This window comes from Belonocnema kinseyi, chromosome 2 (assembly GCF_010883055.1).
Source record: "Belonocnema kinseyi isolate 2016_QV_RU_SX_M_011 chromosome 2, B_treatae_v1, whole genome shotgun sequence".
Classification (NCBI taxonomy): domain Eukaryota; kingdom Metazoa; phylum Arthropoda; class Insecta; order Hymenoptera; family Cynipidae; genus Belonocnema; species Belonocnema kinseyi.
In genome coordinates this window covers 74974977-74997098 of record NC_046658.1, presented here as the reverse complement: position 1 = coordinate 74997098, position 22122 = coordinate 74974977, and the positions used below count along the sequence as shown (strand labels likewise).

Sequence of the window (22122 nt, the reverse complement as noted above, 5' to 3'; positions counted from 1 at the left end):
CACATCTTTGGTTATTTATTTCCTCATTGCAATATGTATGTCTTTTTGTTTTTTGACAGTCTCTCAATCATTTGTTTGTAAGTTTCAGATTTTAAAGAAATTACAATTGATAATAATTTAGTAACAAAAATTTTTCTTAGACCTGCTCAATATCTTAAGGAGCGTTCGCATATTACGTAACATTAAAAAGGGGGAGGGGGTTCTTGTTTCGTTACGATCTGTTAAGTTGATGGTGGAAGGGTATTTTTGACTCAAGTACGTAACATTTTTAATTGCCTAAAAAAAGCGATGTTACCAAATATCTCGAAAATATCGAAAACATTGTTTTTATATTTTCAAAGAGTTAAGAAAAATTCACTTATGGGAAAAACTTATTTTGAAAAATTCTAAAAAAAAATTAGAAGCTTTTTAATAACATTGACAGATTTTTAGATTAAATTTTTTAAAAGATTTTTCGGAAAAATTTGTAATGGTTTAGATTTAACTTTTAAAGAATGATTTTAAGTTTTGAAGACTTCAAAATGTGTGGAAAAAGCAAATGGAAGACTTTAAGAAAATTCTTTTAATTTTTTAGGATTTATAAAAAAATTTTAATAAATTTAATCTTTCAGAGCTTCAAAAGAATGAAAAAATATTTTTAAGATACATGGAAAAATTTTTAATAATTTTTTTTCTTAATGAATTCTAAGAGAAAAATTAAAATGATTACAAAACACTAAATTATTTACTAAAATTTTGAAAAAGAGTGCAAAAGAATAAAAAGCATAATTTTACCATAAAACATCATTTTAGAACCAATTCAAGTAAATTTAAGAGATACTTAAAAGTTTTGTAATTATTCGAATATAATAAAAACTTATCTGGAAAAAACTAAAGTTATTTTTTATTTTGAAAAATTAATTTCAAGAGAATATTTTTTAAAAATTCAAAAACTTCGAACGATTTCTAAAATTGACAAAGAAGAATCTGAAAGATTTTAAGACAATTTTTTTAATTTTGCAAAATTAATAATAAAATTTCACGATATTTTCAAATAATTTAAAAAATTAAATATTTCAAAAGATTTACTTAAATTTCGGAAAAGAGTAGAATATTTGAAGGTAAAGTGTTTCAATTTGGTAAGATTACAATATTAAGAAATAAAATCAAGTATATTCGAGAAATATTTAGAAGAATTCAAGAAATTGAAGAAGAATGTTAAACTGTACAAGATTTTTAAAAAAGATTTCAAACCAAAAAATTAAAAACCTTAAAAGAATTTTGAAAGTTTTCAAGTGAATAAACAACTTTTCTTAAAATCCATAGGAAAATTTGGAAGCTTTTGAATCCACGTATTTTACATTTTGAATGATATTTCCAAATTTTAAGAAAAATTCGAGTCAGGTGAAATCATTTGTAGGAATTTAATACGTTTTGAATAGATTCAAAATATTTTAAAACTTGGAAGAATTTCCAAATTATTCCCAATAATTTCTAAAATTCTATAAAATAATTATTTGTTAATCTTCTAGATTCTCTTTTGACACAACTTAAATATTCAAAAATCTTGTTTAATTTTCGCAAGAGTCTTATAAAATTTATATTTATATGTAAACGCTTCCTTACTTCGTATATATTTCAGATTTATATTTCCGCTGTTCAACGGAAAAACCTAGTGCTATTTTCCATAAAGGTTATTTTCTCATACGCATATGCCTGGAAATATTCACAACGGCAAATGTAAAATATTTATTTTTCGCCAGAGTTTAAAAAGATCAAGTGAACCAATTTTAGAAATCATTTGAATATTCAAGAATAAATTACAAGGATTACTTTTTTTCACTTTCCCCTTTTCTCTCCCTTAAATTTGCCAAATCTCCTAAAACACCTAAAATAAAAAATTTCCCCCCTTTTTTTACAAGGTTTTGATTAATTTTTTAAGAATCGTAAGCAGAAATTAGAGACAAAAGAAAACAAAACGATCTGAAAGAGATTCTGCTTCATAATCCCAATTTTAAATACTATTTCCTAACCATTTTTTTGTCAATTATGTAGATTTGAAAGACATCGAGACTGCGAAGAAAACGCTACCGATAAAATCAAGAAACTAAACTCGAAAAATGAATCAACTCTTCAGTTATAAAGTAAGGCAATCTTTATAGAGACGTCACATGTCATAAAGCTCTAAAGGCTCTAATGTTTAAATAAAAAATAAACAATTACTCTCGAGATATTGTGTTCCTGAACGAGAAGTAAAAAGTTTTGGTCTAAAAAGGTGAACGAATTCCGAGTAAATCGTCCACGAATTTTGACGTTATAATCTCATAGGTTTTTGAAAATAGTTAAGAAGAAAATTTCAATCAAACAGTTGAATTTTCAACTATGAAACATGAATTCTCAACCAGAAATGTAATAACTTATATTTGAGCCATAAAACGATTTAAATTTTTAATAAAAAAGACTTGCATTTTCATGCAAGGAAACAGAAATTTTGAACAAAACTTTGGAATCAAAAAATAAAAAACGTTTTAACCAAACCGTTAAATTTTCAAGCCAAAATTACGAATATTTAAAAAAACAGTCGAATTTTCCACTCAAAAATATAAAATTTCAACAAAAATGTTCATTTTCACCAAAAAAAAAGTTGATTTATAACCAAAGCTAGAGCAATCCACGAAAATAGTTGAATTTTCAACTTTATATTTTAACCATAAAAATATTTTGATTTGCATCTTTTTTTATAAAAAAATAATCATCAAAAACTAAGCGTATAGCTAGTATACAGGAATTATGTAAAGTCTCAATTTGTAATTATTTTGCATCTCGAAGAATATGAAGCTACATTTTCACATTTTTTTCAATAAAACTACTTATATTTTCTAAAACGAAAAAGCAATTTGAAATTATATTTATAACAGAACTTAAAATTCTTAAAATTAGGTTCTGTTTCCTAAAATATTTAGTTGTATTTAATATTATCAGGGTATTTCGTGGTTGGAAACTACGTACACAAATAAATTTTCAAAAAGCTTAGAAATTTCCGAATGTGAATAAAATCATCATTTTAGAAATATTTAAAATTAATTTCAATGCCAAAAGTTTTTATAAGTTTCCGGAAACAATACAAATAATAATAATTGAACATTTTAGATTTCAAATTTAAAAGGTTAAAGAATTAAAGTATTATCTACCCTTTTCGATTTGAGCACTTTGTCATTTTCAACATTTCTACAAGATGTTAGTATTAGTCACGCTTTGGAATTACACTCCGGATGCAAGAGACAATATTATATATGCCAGGAATTCCAGCTGTTCTTTCTTAGATGGATGTTATAAAATTTGTGATAAAAAGGAAAAGATTCTTTATACTGAAGCGTCAAGTTTTGTTCAATTAAACTTTTTTCTAACATTACTTTTATTTTCAAAATCATGAAAACGAAGTTTGGAGAGTTTTTTTACTTTTAATTTATTCAAGCTATCGTACTGCTTATATTAACTTTTCCCTTAAATTTGTCATATATACTAAATGCACTATTACAAATGCTTAAAATATAAAATCTCACCTGTACGTAATTTTTGGAGTTCTTGTTCCTTATCTTGCATTTGTGTTTGAAAATTGCTATTCTGTCTCTGCAATTGTTGAAACTTCTTTTCCAGCTCAGCATTTTCTTTATTTACTGAAACATATTAAACAACAATTTCAAAAGAGGAAAGAAAGTTTACGAACTATGTATTCAAAAAATTGTATCTTGAATATATTAATTGAGTATTTGATTAACGAATAATTTAAATAATAATTTCATTTAACAGACAATGTATGAAATTGTATAAAAATATGTACAAAAAATAATTTAAATTTCAGTAAACTCGACTCTTGATTCTTGAAGGTAGTGACTCATCTCATTTGCATAATGTTATACACTTGGATTGATGCCAGAAGGGCGTAACTGGTTTTTAAAAATGCAGTAGATACATTTCTGTGGTTACAATCATGAGATGAGTGTCAAGCATACTAAAATTTATTCTTTTACATTGATACCGTTTTTCAGAAAGGACCACCTTGGCATTTTATTTATTCCTTTTCTTATAGAAAAACTCAGGCTTAGATAAAATTTAATAGTGTTTGAAAAATTTCTTTCACCTGAGGACTTTTTCAACTTAAAAAATTTTTTGCACGTTCAAATAGTTGAATTTAATAAATTTAGGATTTGGGATCGTAGGGTGGCCATTGGATCTGGAAACCAGAAATTTATTGAGACCCCCTAAAAATCCGGAAACAATCACGAATTTTTTTATTTGGGAATCTTTTTTATCAGGAATTTTTTAATTTTCACTCAGAAACGCTTTCAATCGATTTAAAAGTCACCAATTGGGATGAGTTGAAATATTTCTAATGCTTCATTAAGTTAAAAACCTATAATTCTGTTCGTTTTGAAGGTCTTTAAATAAAAAAAAATAAAAAATTTCACTAAAGGATACCGATATTAAGTTCTAATTTCCTAGACCGATTACATTTCAGCTCATCCATGTAGTCAAGTCGTAGAATCTCTTAACGAAAAAATATATCGTTTTTTAGAATTCTGTAAACCTCAATAACTTTTGACTTAATTGAGTTATTCAATTTTTGCCAGATTTTACTTAGGTTCGTTGTGCTATTTTGAAATCCGTTTGAACATTTTAAAAGTATTCAAAATTAACAAAAAACCGTCGTTTCTTTTTTAAATATAAAGAACCTAATTTCGCCAAATCCTCACTTGCTTTTGTTTACTATTTGGTAAATTTGAACTTCTATAAAGAAGACATTGTGCGAGTTTTATGCAAGTTTGCTAATTTAAAAAAGTTCTAAAAAAACATACCACTTACTTTTTTATAATATAAAAAATAAAAATTATCGTGATAACAAACATGATTTGACCTGCATATATCTTATAAAATAACTTTTTTATACAAGCACGAATTAAAAAAAAAACTCTGCCCGCTTGGCGGGCACATTCTCATCGCGCGCTGCGCGTACGGCTCGCAAGTTTGAGCGCATCTAGGGCGCCCGGCGGTTGAGTTTCGCGTCCGATAATGGGTTATCTCGCGCTTCGCGCGCAGATATTTATTCTTTGCATTTGGAATGCTTGAATTAAACTTTATGAAAAAGATCTCTTTTAGATGGCAGTATTTTTATGCCTCTTCATATTCTGAATTGTCTACTTAATTAAGTATAGTCAAAGATTAAGTTTCTCACATCTCTGTAGGCGTTGAGGTACACATTCTCATCGTGACACTCGCGCTGCACGCTGGAATTTCTCGTAACTGATTCTTAACGAAATTATAGATCTTTTTTTGGATAACAATTTTTGATAATTTATCTTTTTTCGTCACCTATATAGTTTGACCACAAAATGGAATTTTTGATTTTTCATTATTTTTTGTGCAATCAAAATTTGAATTTTGGATTTTTCAAGAAAATCAAAAAATGAGAATTTTCTTTTTATCAAAAAAGGGATAAATTATTTGTCCTGTTCAATACTATAAATATCCGTACATAGAATCTTCAAATTCAGAAAAAAGTTGTCTTGAAAATTTTCAATACGCGCTAACTTTTTGAATTTTTATCAAAAATGGCTGGTTTACGACGTCCTTTCTTTTAGGACCTAAAAAAAGTGTGCCACAGACCGATTTGATTCGTTCATTTTTTCTAGAGTTATCGTGTTTACGGATTGGCGGACGGCCGGATGGACGGACAGACAGACGCCATCGTAAAAACTTGGTTTTCGGATTCAGGGGGTCTCGAAACATGGAGATCCGTTGAAAAACTGTGATGTCAAATCTCCAACAATTCTAATACTTTCTCAATCATAAATGATGAGAATGTAAAAAATAAAGATAAAGAAAGTTGATTTAAAGAAAAAAGACTATTTTTTGTATTTTATTCAATATGTTTTAAAAAACTGTGATTATTTAAAGAACACATTTTTTTAGTTTTAAAAGGGCCAAAACATTTTTGTGACCACGAGAATTATTATTTAAATTGAGTTTCCTCGACTTGAAGTGTACCTCTATCTGTCTGATTTGAAATGCATTTGGTGCTTATGATGTATTCATTATTACATTTCAGATTCACGGTTGCAAAAATATATTTTATTTGCCCAAATATTCTCCGATAGTTTTGGACCTAATTCAGATATTTAAATTTGCAGTTTCTGTTGAGCATAATTCTGCAAAAAACACGATTAATTACATTGTTTCTCGTTTATTTTATTTTTTTCAACTTGTCTTGTTGCAAGAGCTGTTCTTAAATTTTTTGGCAAATTTTAAAATATAGGGACCGCATAAACCTGTAATGCATAATGAAACATTTTTTTTCTAAACAGTGAGTCTAGGCAAATTCAGGGAATTTTGAAAATTAAGTTTTGCAGTCGTTCTGGAAAGAAGACCTTAAACCTCACTAGAATCTGGAAGGAAATTCATATAAAAAATCTAATTTAAAAACTGAGGATCTTTAAAAAAATCGTTCTTTTTTAACAAACGTCAAAATATAAATAATCTAAATATCTCTAAATAAATTATTTCTTCTCAAGTAGGAAAAATAAGTTCACGATTTGAAGTGTAGAACTTGCCTGATTTGAAACGGATACGGTCGAATATTAAAATTTCTCTAAACAATTGTTTTCCCTGTTTAATATAGGCAAAAAATTCGATAAAATTTATTTAATTTAAAAAAGCGATAAAAATGATTTCAGTTGAAATGTTATTTGATAAAACGATCAAGACAATAAGAAAGCCCTTTGGATTAACTGCCGTTCACCATACACTATTTTTTGTCTGACATCAAAAGTTACAGATTCAAAGTGGCGGATCTAGTATGACAAACGAAATTGTTACATTTTTTATATGTGTATCTGAAAATTGTTAAAGGGGGATTTTTTGGGTCACTTATTTCAAATTTGAAGTCAAAAGGTACAAAATTTGAAATGACGGAGCTAAAGATAATTCTTCATGGTCGCATTTTTAACAAAAGAAAAAAATTCTCGGTCATTAACCGGTTCGCAAACATTTTTCACGGTCAATGATATTTAAAAAATCGAACAATAAAGTTTAAAAAATTTTCCTTTTAAAGTCATAAAAACTGAGCTGCAAATGAAAGCACTCAAAGTGGAACTCTTGAATTTTAAACTTTTTAAATTAAAGTTTATAAGTTGTTTTAATACAGAATTTGGTATTGAAATTCTCAATAATGTACACGTTAAAAATGGAAGCTACTAACATTTTTTAACTCAAAATTTTTTAAATAAATGCAGTTAAACGGCCAAATTATTTTTTTTTTTAACTTTTATCAATTTTAGAATTCAGAGATTTAGATTCAGTTCCAAAAATATAAGTCCACGTTAAAATTTGCAATGCTCTAAATTGAAGAATCAATCAACGAATAAAATTTTTTCAAAATTATATCATTTTACGCAAACTTTAACTGGAAAAATTAAACGATTAAATTTCTTTATAAACTGAGAACACTTCTTGAATTTAAAGCTAAATTATTTTTATTTCAAATAGTTTAAAAATCCTTTAAATGCTTAAAAATTGAATGTCAAAATCTTGAAACATCTACATGTTGTTTTACATTTTTTTTTCTTCAAATTTTCAATTATTTTTCACATTTTTTCAGAGCTTCTAAATATCTTTTAAAGTAATTCTAATTTTTCCTACATTTTTTTTTAAATAATGCCAAATTAAAGAAATTTTCTTCAAATCGTCCACAACCATTTTTGTTAATTTTGTAAATCTTTTTAAATATTCTCTTAAAATTTATTTTTTCAAGAAAAAAAATCATTTTTCAATTTTCCTAGGAAATGTGTTTTATTCTTCTGAAGCCTTTCAAAATCCTTAAAAAGCTTAGAAAGTTCTTGTTCGATATCTGGCAAAATCTATAGTTTTTTTAAATTAGGCCGTGGGCTATTTACAACGAAATTTTGGTACTAATAGCCGGATTTTATCGGTACACGAAGATGCTTCTTTTAAATTATTTGAAATCATTTTCCATTTTAAATTAATTTCGAATTATTTCACAACTTCTATATATCTCTTCAACTTAGTCAATTGTTTAAAAAATAATAGGCGTTCCATCGGTATTTATAGATAAAAATTGAACAATCTGAACGAAAAATAAAAAATTTCTAAATAGAACAATTAAAACTGTAACGTTTAAATTTTAGTTTTTTTTTGTTTAGTTTTAAATATTTAACTTACAATTACTGATTTGAAATGAACAGTCGGATATTTATAAATTTGGAGTAATTGTTTCAATAAGACTTTTCAATTAAAACAGTTTAAATTTTTACGTTAAAATCTGTAAATTATAAAATTGTTATCTGATTCCGAATCGTTTTGTAAAATCAATTATCATTCACTTTTGAAATCTTAAAGTACAGTTCAATTTTTAAAATCATTAATTTACATTCACAGTTGATTAACTAAAAATGATTTTTATCCAGAATCTTCGATTTCAAACGCTTCTAGTTTTAAATTGTTCACGTCTTTAAAACTGCATTTTAAAAACATTTTAATTAAATTGTACACTTAGGAATTAAAATATAGAATGGAAAAGTTTTAAAGTAAAAGCTTTCCCAATTACGCATTTTAAACCACACGATATCATATAAATTAAAAAGATAAAAATTGAACTGATTATTTAAAAAACGGTTGAAACGAAAGTTAGACAGATTTTTTTTTAATTTTGTAATATTTCTGACATTTCCCTGTTTTCTCCGGTCTCATAAAATTCTCGGTCATTTCCCAGTTTCCCCGTCCAGCAGCCACTCTGTTTTTGTGTGGATAAAAGCTGTCAACCGAGCACGATTCAGATCCTACTTGGAACAAGAATCTGCTTGATTCAATGATTCGTCATACAGTAATTGGCAAATCTGTGATTGGTCAGCTGGTTATTGTTGATTAAAAAACTTATATAAGGAAATACATTTTCATTATCACATATCTGTAAGTTGACCACGTATGAACTGTGGCTAACATAAGCATGCGACATTGGTACTTCAATTTGCATATGAGAATGAATCATTGTAATGGCCAAGGCGCCTGCAGCAGCTTTGTAACCATGAACTATAATTCTGAACTGTGCCCTTTGCATTACTAATGCGACTTACGCGTATGGAGGTCATAATAGCCAGTTAACACTTTACATTCTGAATTCCCGACCGTCTGGAGAAAGACTTATTATGGCAGAATCCACATGTTGAGCTAAACATTTTTTACTTTTTAATACAGCGATAGTATAATCCAGATTTACTATTAACAAATAATCAGGGTGGCCGCAAAATTTCATTTTCACAATTCCCTGAATTATCCCTGACTTTTCCCGGACCAATTTTTAACTTTTCCTGCCCATTAGAATTATAATACCAAGATTCTAATCTAATCTCCAAAACGAGACTAAAAATGACAGTAATGTTTTGTTGAATTTAAAAGAATTCGAATGATTTTTCGAATTCACTGATTTTAGTCAAACTCAAGGGAATTTAAAAACAATTAAGGGAAGTGAGAAAAATTCGATGATATTCATGAAAATGCAGGTTAAATAAGAAGAAGAAAACAAGTGAATTTAAAACAATGCAAATATATGAAAAGGTTCATTGAATTCAGTAAGTTTGAAAAAAGTTTAGAAAAGTACAAAGGAATTCCAAAAAATTTAATGAAACATCTAAGAATTTAATCTAAGTTTAAATGCATTCAAGATGAATCAAACCAATTTTTTTTAATCCATTGAACTGAGTAGAATTATGTGAATTTAAAAGAATTCAAGTCAATTAAAAATTTCTAGAGAATTGCTAGGAATTTAAAAGAATTCGAGATAAATTAAAAAAAAACTCAGAGTGAATTCCAAAGCTATTCACATAAATTGTAAAAAATATTTATAAATCTCAAATCTTTTTAAACCTTCGAAATCCTTCACATTTTGATATAATTATATTTGATATTTCCTGAAATCCTGGAGCATTGATTAAAATACCTTGAAATTTTTTGAAGATTGAAATCACCCGAAATCTTATAAAATCCCTTGGCATTTTGAAAAATATTCTATAATCTTTAAACTTATTTGAAATCCCTTCAAACTATTTGAATAAATTGAAAATTCGTTCGAATTTTCTAAAATATTAAAAAATCTTTCTTTTTTTAATTGAATATTTAGAAACACCTCTGAAATATTTGAAAAGTTTAGAAATCCTACGCAATTTCTCTAGTCTTATGAATAAATTCCGTAAAATCCAGGAAAATTAATTAAATTACCTTGAGAAATTTTGAAATCCCTTAAAACCATGGAAATTCCCTGAAATCCCTAAAAACCCCTTGAAACCTTTAAAAATATTTTATAATACTTCAAATCTTTTGAAATTCCTTTAAATTAAAAACGATATATTTATAATCATTTTAAATTCCTTGAAACTTTTTAAAGCTCTTGAAAATTCCTTGGAACTTTAAAAACTATACTAAAATCTTTAAAATTCTTTAAAAATATCATGATATTGTCCGAAATTTTGGAAAATTTATCAAGATACATTCACAGCTTTTAAAATCCCTTGAAATCATTGATATCCTGGGAAATCTGGTAATATCCCTGGTAGTCTTTAAAAATATTCAAAAATCTTATAGATCTTATAAAATCATTCCATATCTACCAAAATACCAAGAGATTCTCTAAAACCTCCTAAAAATTGGTTTAAATCGCTTAAAACATTAAAATCCATAGAAATCTCTTGAAATGTTTCAAATCACTTGAAAATACCTTGGAATTTTTCAAATACCTTAAAATATTTCAAATTCTTTAATTTTTTTTTCAAAATTTATTGGAATCGTTTAAAATCCCTTGAAACTTTTCTAAATTCTTGACAATTTCTTGGACCGAATCCATTTCAAATCAGACAGGGCCCTACACTTGAAATCGTAGAACCTATCGAGGGCAAAATATTTTGTTTTTAGAGGAAATTAGGCGATACGTTTTTTTTTTCGATTTGCAAACAAAATTTTTTCTAAAATGATGTGCTTATTCAAATTTTGTGCTTCTTTTTTCAAAAAACCCTAATTTTTTTCTTTAAACCTCTATAACTTACGATATCACTGACATATTTTTGTCGCGTTCATTTGATTCTAATATCGTTTCTCATTTTTCTTCAAAATCCGCCGGAAATTTGAAAAAAGGTTTAAAATTAACAAAATGGCAGAGGTTTTTCTAAAAGAATTAAAAATCTATTTTCTCAAAAAAACCCACCTTTAAATTTGTTGTCAATTTTTTTTGCACGTCTAAAAAAGTAATACGAAAAATTTCTCTTGTTCTTTCACGATATTTTTCATAGTTTACGAAAAAATTTCAAAAGTACATTTTTAGGGGAAAAAATTCTCGGGCCTCAAAAATGGTTTAGATCGCATGATACTGCTAAGATGCCTTTCTTTTGTGAGTAAAAGCTTAAAAATATATTTTGAAAAATAAAAAAGGTACGGTTTTTAAGACAATCTTTTTTATCGTTTTTTTTTTATTTGAAAACTTGAAAAAAGTATAATTTCGGGAAAACTCCAACTTTTTTTTATTTTTCTAAACATTTGGCCGGATGAACTTTTTCCTCTAAAAATGTATTTTTAAAAAATTTGTTCGTGAACTATGAAAAATATCGCAAAAGAACAAGCGACATTGTTTCTAGAACTTTTTTAGACGTGAAAACTTTTATCCTAACATTTTTCGGTATCATTGTTTTGAAGAAAAAGCAGAAAATTCATTTGTAACAAAAAAGAATTCTCCTGGCTACAAAAGTTATTTAGCCAGCATTAAACTTACAAGGTATCTTTATTATCAAAGTATAAATTCAAACAAAAATTGACCAAAAATTTAAAGGTGTATTTCTTTAGAAAATCGATTTTTAATTTTTTCAGAAAAACCGCAGTCATTTTGTTAATTTTAAAGCTTTTCAATTTTCCGGCGGATTTTGAAGGAAAACAATAAACGCTATTAAAATGAAATGGAATGCGACAAAAATATGTCAATGAGACCGAAAGTTATAGAGGGTTAAAGAAAAAAATTCGGTTTTTTTGCAAAACAAAGCACAAAAATTCAAATACACATAACTTTTTAGAAAAAATTCTGTTTTCAAATCAGAAAAATTACCTATCGCCTAATTTCCTCTAAAAAACAACATATTTCGCCATCGAGAGGTTCTGCGATTTCTAGTGTAGGGCACTGTTTGATTTGAAAAAGATTCGGTCCTTGAATGCATTTGAAAATACTCTAAAATTTTTGAAATACTTTGAAATACCTTCAAATTATTGAAATCTAATCAAAATTCCTTCGAATATTTTAAACTATCCTGACACATATCAAATCCTTTAAAATCTTTAGACATCCCTTGAATTTTGTGAAATACCAGTAGATATTTCAAAAGAATTTACGAAAATTCAGGAATAGGTGCAGACCTGAATTCAATAATGAATTCAGGGGTTAATTTATTTTGAAAGAAAAATGACTAAAATGATCCTTTCATTTAAAAAAATGATTATAGTGATATAATCTTGAAAAGTGACTAAAAATGGCTATGTACGAGCCTCTTTATTTTTGACAGTTAATTAAAAAGCTTCTTACCGAAATTACAAACTTTTGCAAATTTTATCAAAATCCCTGACTTTTTTCTGACCAATAAAATTCATTTCCATATTGAAAACATTTACCAGATTCGCTTCTTTGAAGCAAAAGTTTCCGCCGCTTTTCCGAGTCCTCGTATTTACTTTTCCACTTGCTTTCCATAAAACTGTTGCTTCTGTTCAAGTTGGGACTATTTGGGCCATTTAATCTTGAACTGTTTAATTTCGGACTGAGCGGGCTATTTACTTTTGGACTGAGAGGACTATTTACTTTTGGACTGAGTGGACTATTCAATCTTGATGTATATTCCACTTTTCTCGCAGGAGACAATCTTCTCTCGGGACTCTTCAATTCAACATTCGAAAGATTGATATTGTTCCGATTTTTCTGACCAGCTGCTAATGCATCTAGTTTTTCAAAAGCTGCTCTTTGGGCTGCAACCGATATGGTCTTTCCAGCCGTTTTTTCTATAGAGCCTCTTCGAGGAGGCAATCTATCATGCAGCTTCATCGTGCTTGAGATTTTTGGAACCGGAATGTGAGAGTGATTCATTGTCGTGGAACTTTTTGGGGATTCCGCCCGCAGGACGATGTTCAGCTCAGCTTTGTTCATCGTATCTGAAAACATTCCATTTCAAACATTTTAATGTTTACAAGCCAGAAAAAAATGTATGGACTGTAAAATTTAGTTAGAACTTAATATCTTTGAAATTTCCTAACTATCTTAAACACGAATATAAAATTAACCCATTCATTTATTTTTAAAGCTTTGAATAAGCTTTTTTGTATTTCAGTTTGTGGAAATTTTATCTCACTATAGCAACAAAATTCGGCAGAGATTCTGCTTGAACAGACGAGAGTAACTTTTATCGATTACTTCCCGAGGTCGAAGAACCATAATCTAAAGCAAATATTTTACACGTCAATTAATGACTAAGGGACGTGCAGGCTCATATATTTTAGCACAGATTTTATAGTCTTATTTTAGTTGCCGCAAAAGTTTTGAAAAGACTTCAAAATTGATTGATGTGAATAACGCATTTTTATTGTATCGATGCAAAGTTAATTAATGAATTTTCGTAGAGATATTTAAAATGTACTCTTTATTTATTTAATGTTTTTGAGCTCCTAAAACCTATAAAATCTTTTGAATGAAATGCCGATCCTTTGTCGTTGAAAACTCGTGAATGTAAGGATGTTATATTGCTGATAAATTGGGTACAACTTTGAAAATAGTCCTGTAATGAATAGGGGGTTGAGAAATACAAACATTTCCACCCAAGCGCACTTGCCTCGAAGGGTTAATAACTTGGTGAACCCTCTAAAAATAAATTTATCAGGCGCGCCCCCCTAGCTAGACTGTGTTCGAAATAGCTACTCTGTCAAAACGTTGAATAATCTTGACACCATATGTTCTCAAAAAGTCTACCAATTTGTAGAAACAAATAATGAACCCCAAAATGTCTCAAAATTTTCCAAACCTACAAATTTTTTCAATTTCTTACAATTTGAAGTCAAGATATTTAGAAATCTCTATTTCAATGTCAATTATAATCTTTGATCATTCATTTTTCAATTGAAATCAACTTTTTTTATAACTGGATTTGATTGCAAATACAAAAAATAGGGTTGCCACGGAATAATGCATGTACTTGAAAACAAGTGCAAAGCGACTCGTTTAAGCTAAGAAGTGACTAAAAGTACATTCGGGGGTGAAAATCAAGGTCACAATTACTAGAATAAATTTTACAAATATTGTTCAAAAAATTGTGATTTATTTGATTATAAGCTGAATAAATCATAAACAGCTATATTTATATTTCGGTACTTTAAATTAGGAACTAAAAAACGAGTGTAAATAATTTAAATTTTAATATTACAGACTTGACATCCTAAAATGCCCTCAAAACATAGTTGCATAAGGTGATTTTTCAGGAAAATAAGGCAATAGTGCGGGAAATAAACTCTTTCAAATAAAATGAGTGTAAGTACAAAATTGAACTCAATGTAAAACTCTCTAAATTCCTAACCTTTCAAAAAAATATTTCAATTTGAACAAAATTGATGAGTTTTAAAACAAAAAGTTGAATTTTCAACGAAGAAGATTAATTTTCTACTAACAAACATGAACTTTCGACAAAATACACGAATTTCCAATCAAATAGGTAAATTATCGACTAAAAAAGATAAAATTTCAACGGAAATTGGATCAGTTAAATTTTCAGTTAAAATCATTAATTATATATAATAAAAATTGTAACCAAAAAGTTACATTTTGAAACAAAGAAAGGAATTTTCAACTAAAATAATGAATCTTTAACCGAAAGATAAATATTCAACAAAATAGTTGAATGCTCAAACAAAACAGATTATTAACTTTCAACTGAAAGGTTGCACTTTTAAAGAAAAAAATTTGAATTTTCAATGAAATAGATGAATTTTTAACCAATAAGTTAAATTTTCTACCAAAAAGGATGAAGCAACAACAAAATACATGAATTTTCAAACCAAGAAAGATGACTTCTCGACGTAAAATGTCATAGTTCATATTTAACCAAAAAAGACGAATATTTAACAAAATAGTTAAATTCTTAACCCAAACAGATTATTATTTTTCAACCAAATACAAAAATTTCCAGTTCAAAAATCAAAAATAAGTTCAACCAAAAATAATTAGCTTTCAAATGTGACTGAAGTTTGCAACGTTTATAAACGAAATTATAAAATTTCCGAAATTTCTTTTAGTGATTATTTGCACCAGGTTGCAAAATTACGTGCTTTCAAACCAAAATATTTGGATTCTCTTCTTGGACCCTATTAATTCAGTTCAATTTAAAGCAAAAAAGAATAAAAATGGGATGTTTCTTAAAAATATGCGGAAAAAGAGAAATTCTTTTTAAAAGGCTGTTAGAAACGAGATGAATTTTCAACAAAAAAGTTAATTTTCGACCAAGAAAGGCTTATTTTTCAACTATAATAAATTTAATTTTTATCGAAAAACAATTTATTTTCAAACGAAAGAGTTGAATTTAAACAAAAAAATTTGTTTTGTGAAACTCAACAGTCCGATGTTTTACAAAAAATGTGAGTTTTAACTCTGAACAGATCAATTTTTAACAAAAGGTTGAGTTTCCGGGCTGAAAAGTAGAATATTATAGAAAAAGACTTTTAATCCAGAAAAAATAAATTTTCACAAAAAAGATAAACGTTAAACAAAATAGTTGAATTTTCAATCAAATAATAAAATATTTACCGAAAAAAAAATGATTTTTAAACTAAAAATATAATAGCAAACTTTTCAACCAAAAATAATTAGCTTTCAAACAAAAATACTTGGATTATGTTCTTGTGCCCTATTAATTAAAATAATAAATAATACTTTTTAAAATAATTAAAAGACTTATTAAAGTAGTGACTTTTGCTTCAAAAAAGGAACTTTTTCTGAAAAATGTGACTAAAAAGTGAATTCACTAAACAAAGTAACTAAAAGTGACTTAAGTGATTGTCTCGCAAAAAATTAGACAGACACAATATAATGTTCAATTGAAACATCAATTTTATTTTTAAAATTACGTAGGTTTTTATGACACTGAATTATGATTGCATTGTTTACCTTCTCTGTGATCCTTAAATAACAAAATCCTTCGATCTCGTTAGTCTCGATACCACCCACGTTTGAAAAACTAGTTTCCAATTCAAATCTGCACCACTTTACAAAACATCTATCACATTTTTAAAAACAAATCTTATTACATTTTGAAAATTATTTAAATCTAGGGATTTTCTATTTATTTAGAGATTTTGCGCACTTGTCTCACAGTAAGTAGAAATCACTTTCAACACAATTTTGAAGCTTGTAGAGTTTACATGTGGTGCGAAAGCCTCCGACCGCGTCCGTTGCCGTAGTAAGACTCAGTAAGACTGTTCAAGACAGTCACTGTCAGGTTTGCTGTAATTTCACGTTATCTTAAACGTTCCAATCCCATGAGGGATACCCGAGAATGCGTGCTGTTTCTTGAGCATTTCAGCGCAGGCCACTATGACTGTACATTAGCAACAGGGAATTTTAAATTTAAAAAACAACAATAAAAATTGACTTTCTAAAAAATTATAAATCTCAGGTATCACACAGAGCCCATGGTGCACGCACATTCTTTCCCGTATTTTTCAAATTGCACACATTTTCCTTTTTTCTCCTATTCTTTAATTATATTTTAAAATTATTTTCTTTAAAATTCGAATATGCTACCGAGAGTAGAGAACACTTTTTTAACTTACATAATTATTTATTGTCATTAATTTAACTTTTTTAAATTTGACTTTTTTCAAACTAAACTATTGTGGATTTAGATCAAAGTTTAAAGGTAAAGTATTTTTTTGTTGAATCTATACAAATTAAATATTTTTTAAATTAACTATAATAAAGTAAGATTTTCTACCTATCCACAGTGAAGATTCTTTAGTGTAAATTTGAATAACTATTGTGACTAAAGTGACTATGTTAGTCATATTATAACAATTATTGTTCGCATAGGCCAAAATTCAAACAAGAATTACAAGATTTACAACTGATTTTAATGGCATTTTTCGACTCAGCAACCCAAACACTAGCTTTTAACAGTTTGGCCAATTTAAGCGCAGTTTTAAACCAATTCTAGATTTTTTTATATACAATCCATATCATATTCAAATCATGTCAAAGTTTATCAAAATTTAAACAAGCCTTTTTCTCTTACTTTTTATTAAATGAGGAAACCTAAGCTTTTCTTTAGAACCAAAATAAGACTATAAAACGGTATTTTTTTATTAAAATATTTTTTTATTAAAAATTGCTTTACCCCTACGGATTTAATTTTAAAATGTCCGTAGTTAAGTCTTTTAGTTTTAGTTCGTACATTAAAATTTTTTTTAAATATACTGCTTTCAGTGTTTAGACAATTTCAATTAATAGGCGTTTGAAATTAAACAATTTTTAATTAAAGATTTTTAAAATATTGCCATTTAAAATTAACAATATTGGCATCCATGAAAATATAAAAATTATGAAAGTAAGAGTTTTTTCAAACATGTTTTACTGACTAGAACGAATCATTTCTTAAATTATTTAACTCTTTTAAAACATTTTTCGAACTCCTATTGTTTAAGAATGTCATAATATGGATTTTTAAGTGGTTTATGTTTTTAATATCAGAAAATAAAAATCTAAGGACGTCAACGCGTGCTTTGCACGTGGAATTTGATTTTACTGGTGTTTGTAGAATAAATTAATTTAATTTATATTCATGTAATGTCAAATGGTTTCCACATCTTTCAATGGATTTTTACGATTTCCAAAAATTTCAAAGTATTTATTTTATTTTAAAAGATTCTAAATAATTTTAATATAGATTATATTTAAAAAAATATTAGAACTCTCAATATTAAAAAGTATGTGAATTTGGGTTTTTAAATCATTTATATATTTAATATTAGTACAAAAAAAATCAGGGGCATGAACGCGCGTTTTGAATGCGGTTATTTTATTTGGATGAAGTTGTTTTAGATAAATTTAATTAATAATTTTAATTTAATTTATATCCAATAAACTTCAAGTGATTTATACTTATTTTGACGGTTTTTACGATTTCAAGGAATTTTTAAGACTTTGAGTTATTTTAAAAGGTTTCAAAAAATTTCAAGAGATTTCGTTTGAATTTGGCGTAGGCTTCGTAATATTTAAAAACTTATCATTATGAATTTGTAAGTAGTCTATTTTAATTTAATATAATATTACTTATAATATTTTCGGGACTCAAACTTGAACTATTTTTACTTTGAAAGCATTGAAGATTATTCCTTCCAATTTCAATTCAAATCATAAAATATATTTAGGGATAAAATAAGTCAACAGAAATGTTTAATTATATGTACTTATAAATATTCAGATTTAATTATTAATGAAGAATTTTTAGAAGAGAGAATATTCTTGATTATGAGAACGATTTAAAACGTATACAAATTATTTATTTAACAAATCTTATGTTTTCTCGGGTTATTATATTATTGTGACTGGATTTTCAACGACCTAGGTTAATCTACGAAATAAAGTTTTCACGAATACGATTAATATTCTACCACAAAAGATGAATCTTCAACTAAATGCATGCATTGTTAAATTTTTAAACAAATAAATGAATTTTCAACTATATATGATGATGAATCTACAAGAAAAAAAATGAATTTCAAACCAAATTAGTCTAATGTTCGAGCAAAAAGATAAATTTTCAAGCATTAAGATTAATTTTCTACCAAAAAGACGAATTTTTAACTAAAAAAATGAAATTTTATCTAAAAATGGAATCGTTAAATTTTTATTAAAAAAAAAACACATCAATTTTTAAACCAAAAATACGTGATTTTATTCAACGAAGATTATACAGTTGAAAAAGAGTGCTCTCTATTAAATACGTTATAGAAACGTATACAACGGACAAAATGATATATAGAAGCATATAGAGCCACATAAAATTTATAAAATTTCTATATGGTTCTATATATCCTTTTGTTCATTTCTATCGGTTTCTATAAGAGATTTAATGCAGGGTGATTTTAGTCAACAAAGATTATTCAGTCGATAAAGAATTTTTAAATGAAAAGATTAAATTTTTTGTTTTTAACAAAATTGTTGAATTTTGAGCAAACTAATACAATTTTATGTTCATCTCCTAATTTTATACGTTATACAAATTCTTTTGAAATATTAGTAAATATTCAACACGTGTCAAGTTTTTGAAATTGAATTGAACAGTCATAATAAGACAGCGCCTTTAGAAATTGTGAACAAAATTTAGGTCAGCACAATAAAAATCGCAAATTTTTGTTTTCAGGCATACAAAAATCAGAATATAGCACAAAAAATCAGAAAATCAGGACAGCGATAAAAGTTAAGAAATGTCCTCATAAATTAATGTCTGATCACCCTATTTATTGTTTCATTTTTGTAGGCAATCCTTCGGATTTAAACTCATGCCAAAACGAATATTTAGTAAGAGGTCTTATCTTGACCAGTAAACTAATACCATCTGTTTTGATCCCATTTTTATGACACAAAGTATCTTTGTCTTTCGCATGAGTACCAGGTCAGCTTGAACCGGCTCTGTGTAAGAGTACAAACTTAATCGTTCACTGGGAGAATGTACAATTTATGTGGTTTAGCCTTCAGAAAAGTACTCAACGAATTATACTATCTGATCAGTTCTTATTCCACAGCCCACACTTGTACATTTTATAAATCTAGACTGCACAAATCTGAATGCCTTTGACGTGTCGCAAATTTGATTATAATTTTTTCTTTATTCATATAATAGATATATACTTGCAAGACTTTTCAGAGTTTCAAGGACGATTCGAGAATGTACCATCTATCCTTGAATTTTACTTGGATGGATAGAGTTCTCGCAATTGTTTGCAATGCATTGTTATTTTAGTTCCCACTGAGTGGGTCGAGATAGAGAGAGGGAGGGAGGGGGGGGGGGGGGGGGGGGGGGGGGTTAGTAGGTGGTGAACAACTGCTGAGTCGATAACAGTTATGGAATATAGTTACATTACTTTTGTAGTTACTTTAGAAATGTAGTTCAAAAGTATTTTTGTATGACAATCAATAAATTTTATATTGCTTTTGAAACCATATTTACAATTTCACAATTCAAATTGTGGTGGCTAATTTTAGAAAGTTTGAAAAATGGAATATTTGTCCACCCTGGAATTCCAAATATTCTAAAATTTACACGAATCATTTTAGAAAGAAAAAAAATTGTAAAACTTAATATTCGTCTTTTTTTTGTTAAAAATTAATTTTTCATAGCGAATCTATTCGGCATTTTCACTTCAACCATCAGCTAACTTCACTTTGTTAAAAGGTGAGAGGGAAAACAATGGATCAAATGCATAGAACAAGACTTTATTTCTGTAATATCTTTGTAATTAATAATAATTATTATAATTTTATTATTTCATTGAATAGTAATTAAAATATAAAAAGTATTTTTCAAACATACTTATATAGAAAAAATTAGCTTTTACGAAGATATTAGCAAAATAGGGCAAAAATGAACTGAATCCCATACATTTGGTCCCTTGTTTTCCCCTCAGTAATCTAAGAAGTGAAGTTAGCTGTTGACTGAAGTGAAAATACCTCATTGAAAGTTCGAGTTTCAATACCTGTAGAGCGGGCTGAAACACGGTGTTTGCATCCCTAGGGTTGAAACATTTTGTCTTCGAGTTTCGGTACGTGTAGAGCGGGATGAAACGCAGTGTTTACAACCCTAGGGTTGAAACCTTTTTTTTCAGCTCTAGAGTAGACTCTAGGTAGTAGCTCTAGGTAGGGTCTGCAGGTACCTCAACTCGAATTTTCAATAGATTTGCAATGAAAAATAATATGCATTACTAGGAATGTAACACAACGATCGCAACTCTTGTGCAGACAGCCCTCGCTTCGCTCGGGCAGCAAACTTCACGCTTGTAACAATCGTTGTGTTTTATCTCTTGTAATGCAACATACTATTGTTGTAACTAAAAATGTATCTAATCGGCTTAAAGATTCATCAGTGTAGATGAAAATTCATGTCTTTGGTTCAAAATCCAACTATTTCTGATTAAAAATTCATATATTTTTTTAGTACAAATTTAATTAATTGCTTTCCAATTTAATTAATTTGTTCAAAATTCGACAATTTTGTAAGAAAATCATTCTATTGAGTTTAAAATTCAACTATTTTGTCAGAAAATTCATTGACACTTTTTTAAAACCTTTTTTTTTGGCTGAACTTTTTTATAAAAAATCATTTTCTTTAACAGAAAATACGGCTATTTTATTTTTGGTTCAGAGTTATGTTTTATTTCAAAGATACAGGTATTCGGTTGAAAATCCATGCATTTTGTTGAAGATTCGTGTTTTTACATATAAAATTCTTCCTTTTGGTTAAAAATTCAACTACTAGGTTAAAAGGTGAGTTATTTTGTTCAATCACTTTTTTTGTTTATTGAAAATTGAGCATTTTAGTTACAAATTCATTTTTGTGTTCTGGTCGAAAATGATCTTTTTTTAGATATAAATACAACTATTTGGTTGAAGAATTGTCTTCGTTGGTTGATTTGAACTGTGCTTGAATAAAAAATTTAAACCTCTTTTCGTTCAAATATCAATTATTACATTTCGTTGAGAATTAATCTTTTATAGTTAGAAAATGAACTATTTTGTTGAAAATTAATTTTTTCGTTGAAAAATAATGTTTAACTGAAAATTTTACTATTGTACTTAAATATTCAGCATTTTACTTGAAAATTATTCTTTATCGTTGAAAATTCCACTACTTGCGGTTAAACTTTGATTTCTTTTGTTAAAAATTAATTTTTTGGCTTGAAGATTCATAATTTTAGTTTAAAATTGTGGGTCCGGATGCAATAAGGGCACATAAAATTTTTTCGTGCGAAAACGAAGTCCCCTGGAGGCTTTAGAAAAAATTTTCGAATTTTAATTTT

The 22122-nt window shown here is 27.5% G+C and overlaps 1 protein-coding gene across 4 annotated transcripts in view; it reads right to left on the bottom strand.

The window, feature by feature from the left end:
- LOC117168471 (shootin-1) overlaps positions 1-22122 on the bottom strand; it is a 46564-nt gene that overhangs the window by 12009 nt on the left and 12433 nt on the right. For 2 of the 4 annotated variants that reach the window (XM_033354149.1, XM_033354150.1), the window contains exons 2-3: positions 12691-13221; positions 3543-3656 (exon numbers count right to left, since the gene is read on the bottom strand). In XM_033354149.1, coding sequence (XP_033210040.1) covers positions 3543-3656; positions 12691-13216 — 640 coding nt within the window. In that variant the 5' untranslated portion in view covers positions 13217-13221. Of the gene's footprint in view, positions 1-3542; positions 3657-12690; positions 13222-16216; positions 16537-22122 lie in introns of those variants that run through there. The other 2 variants (XM_033354147.1, XM_033354151.1) reach the window with 2 other exon arrangements.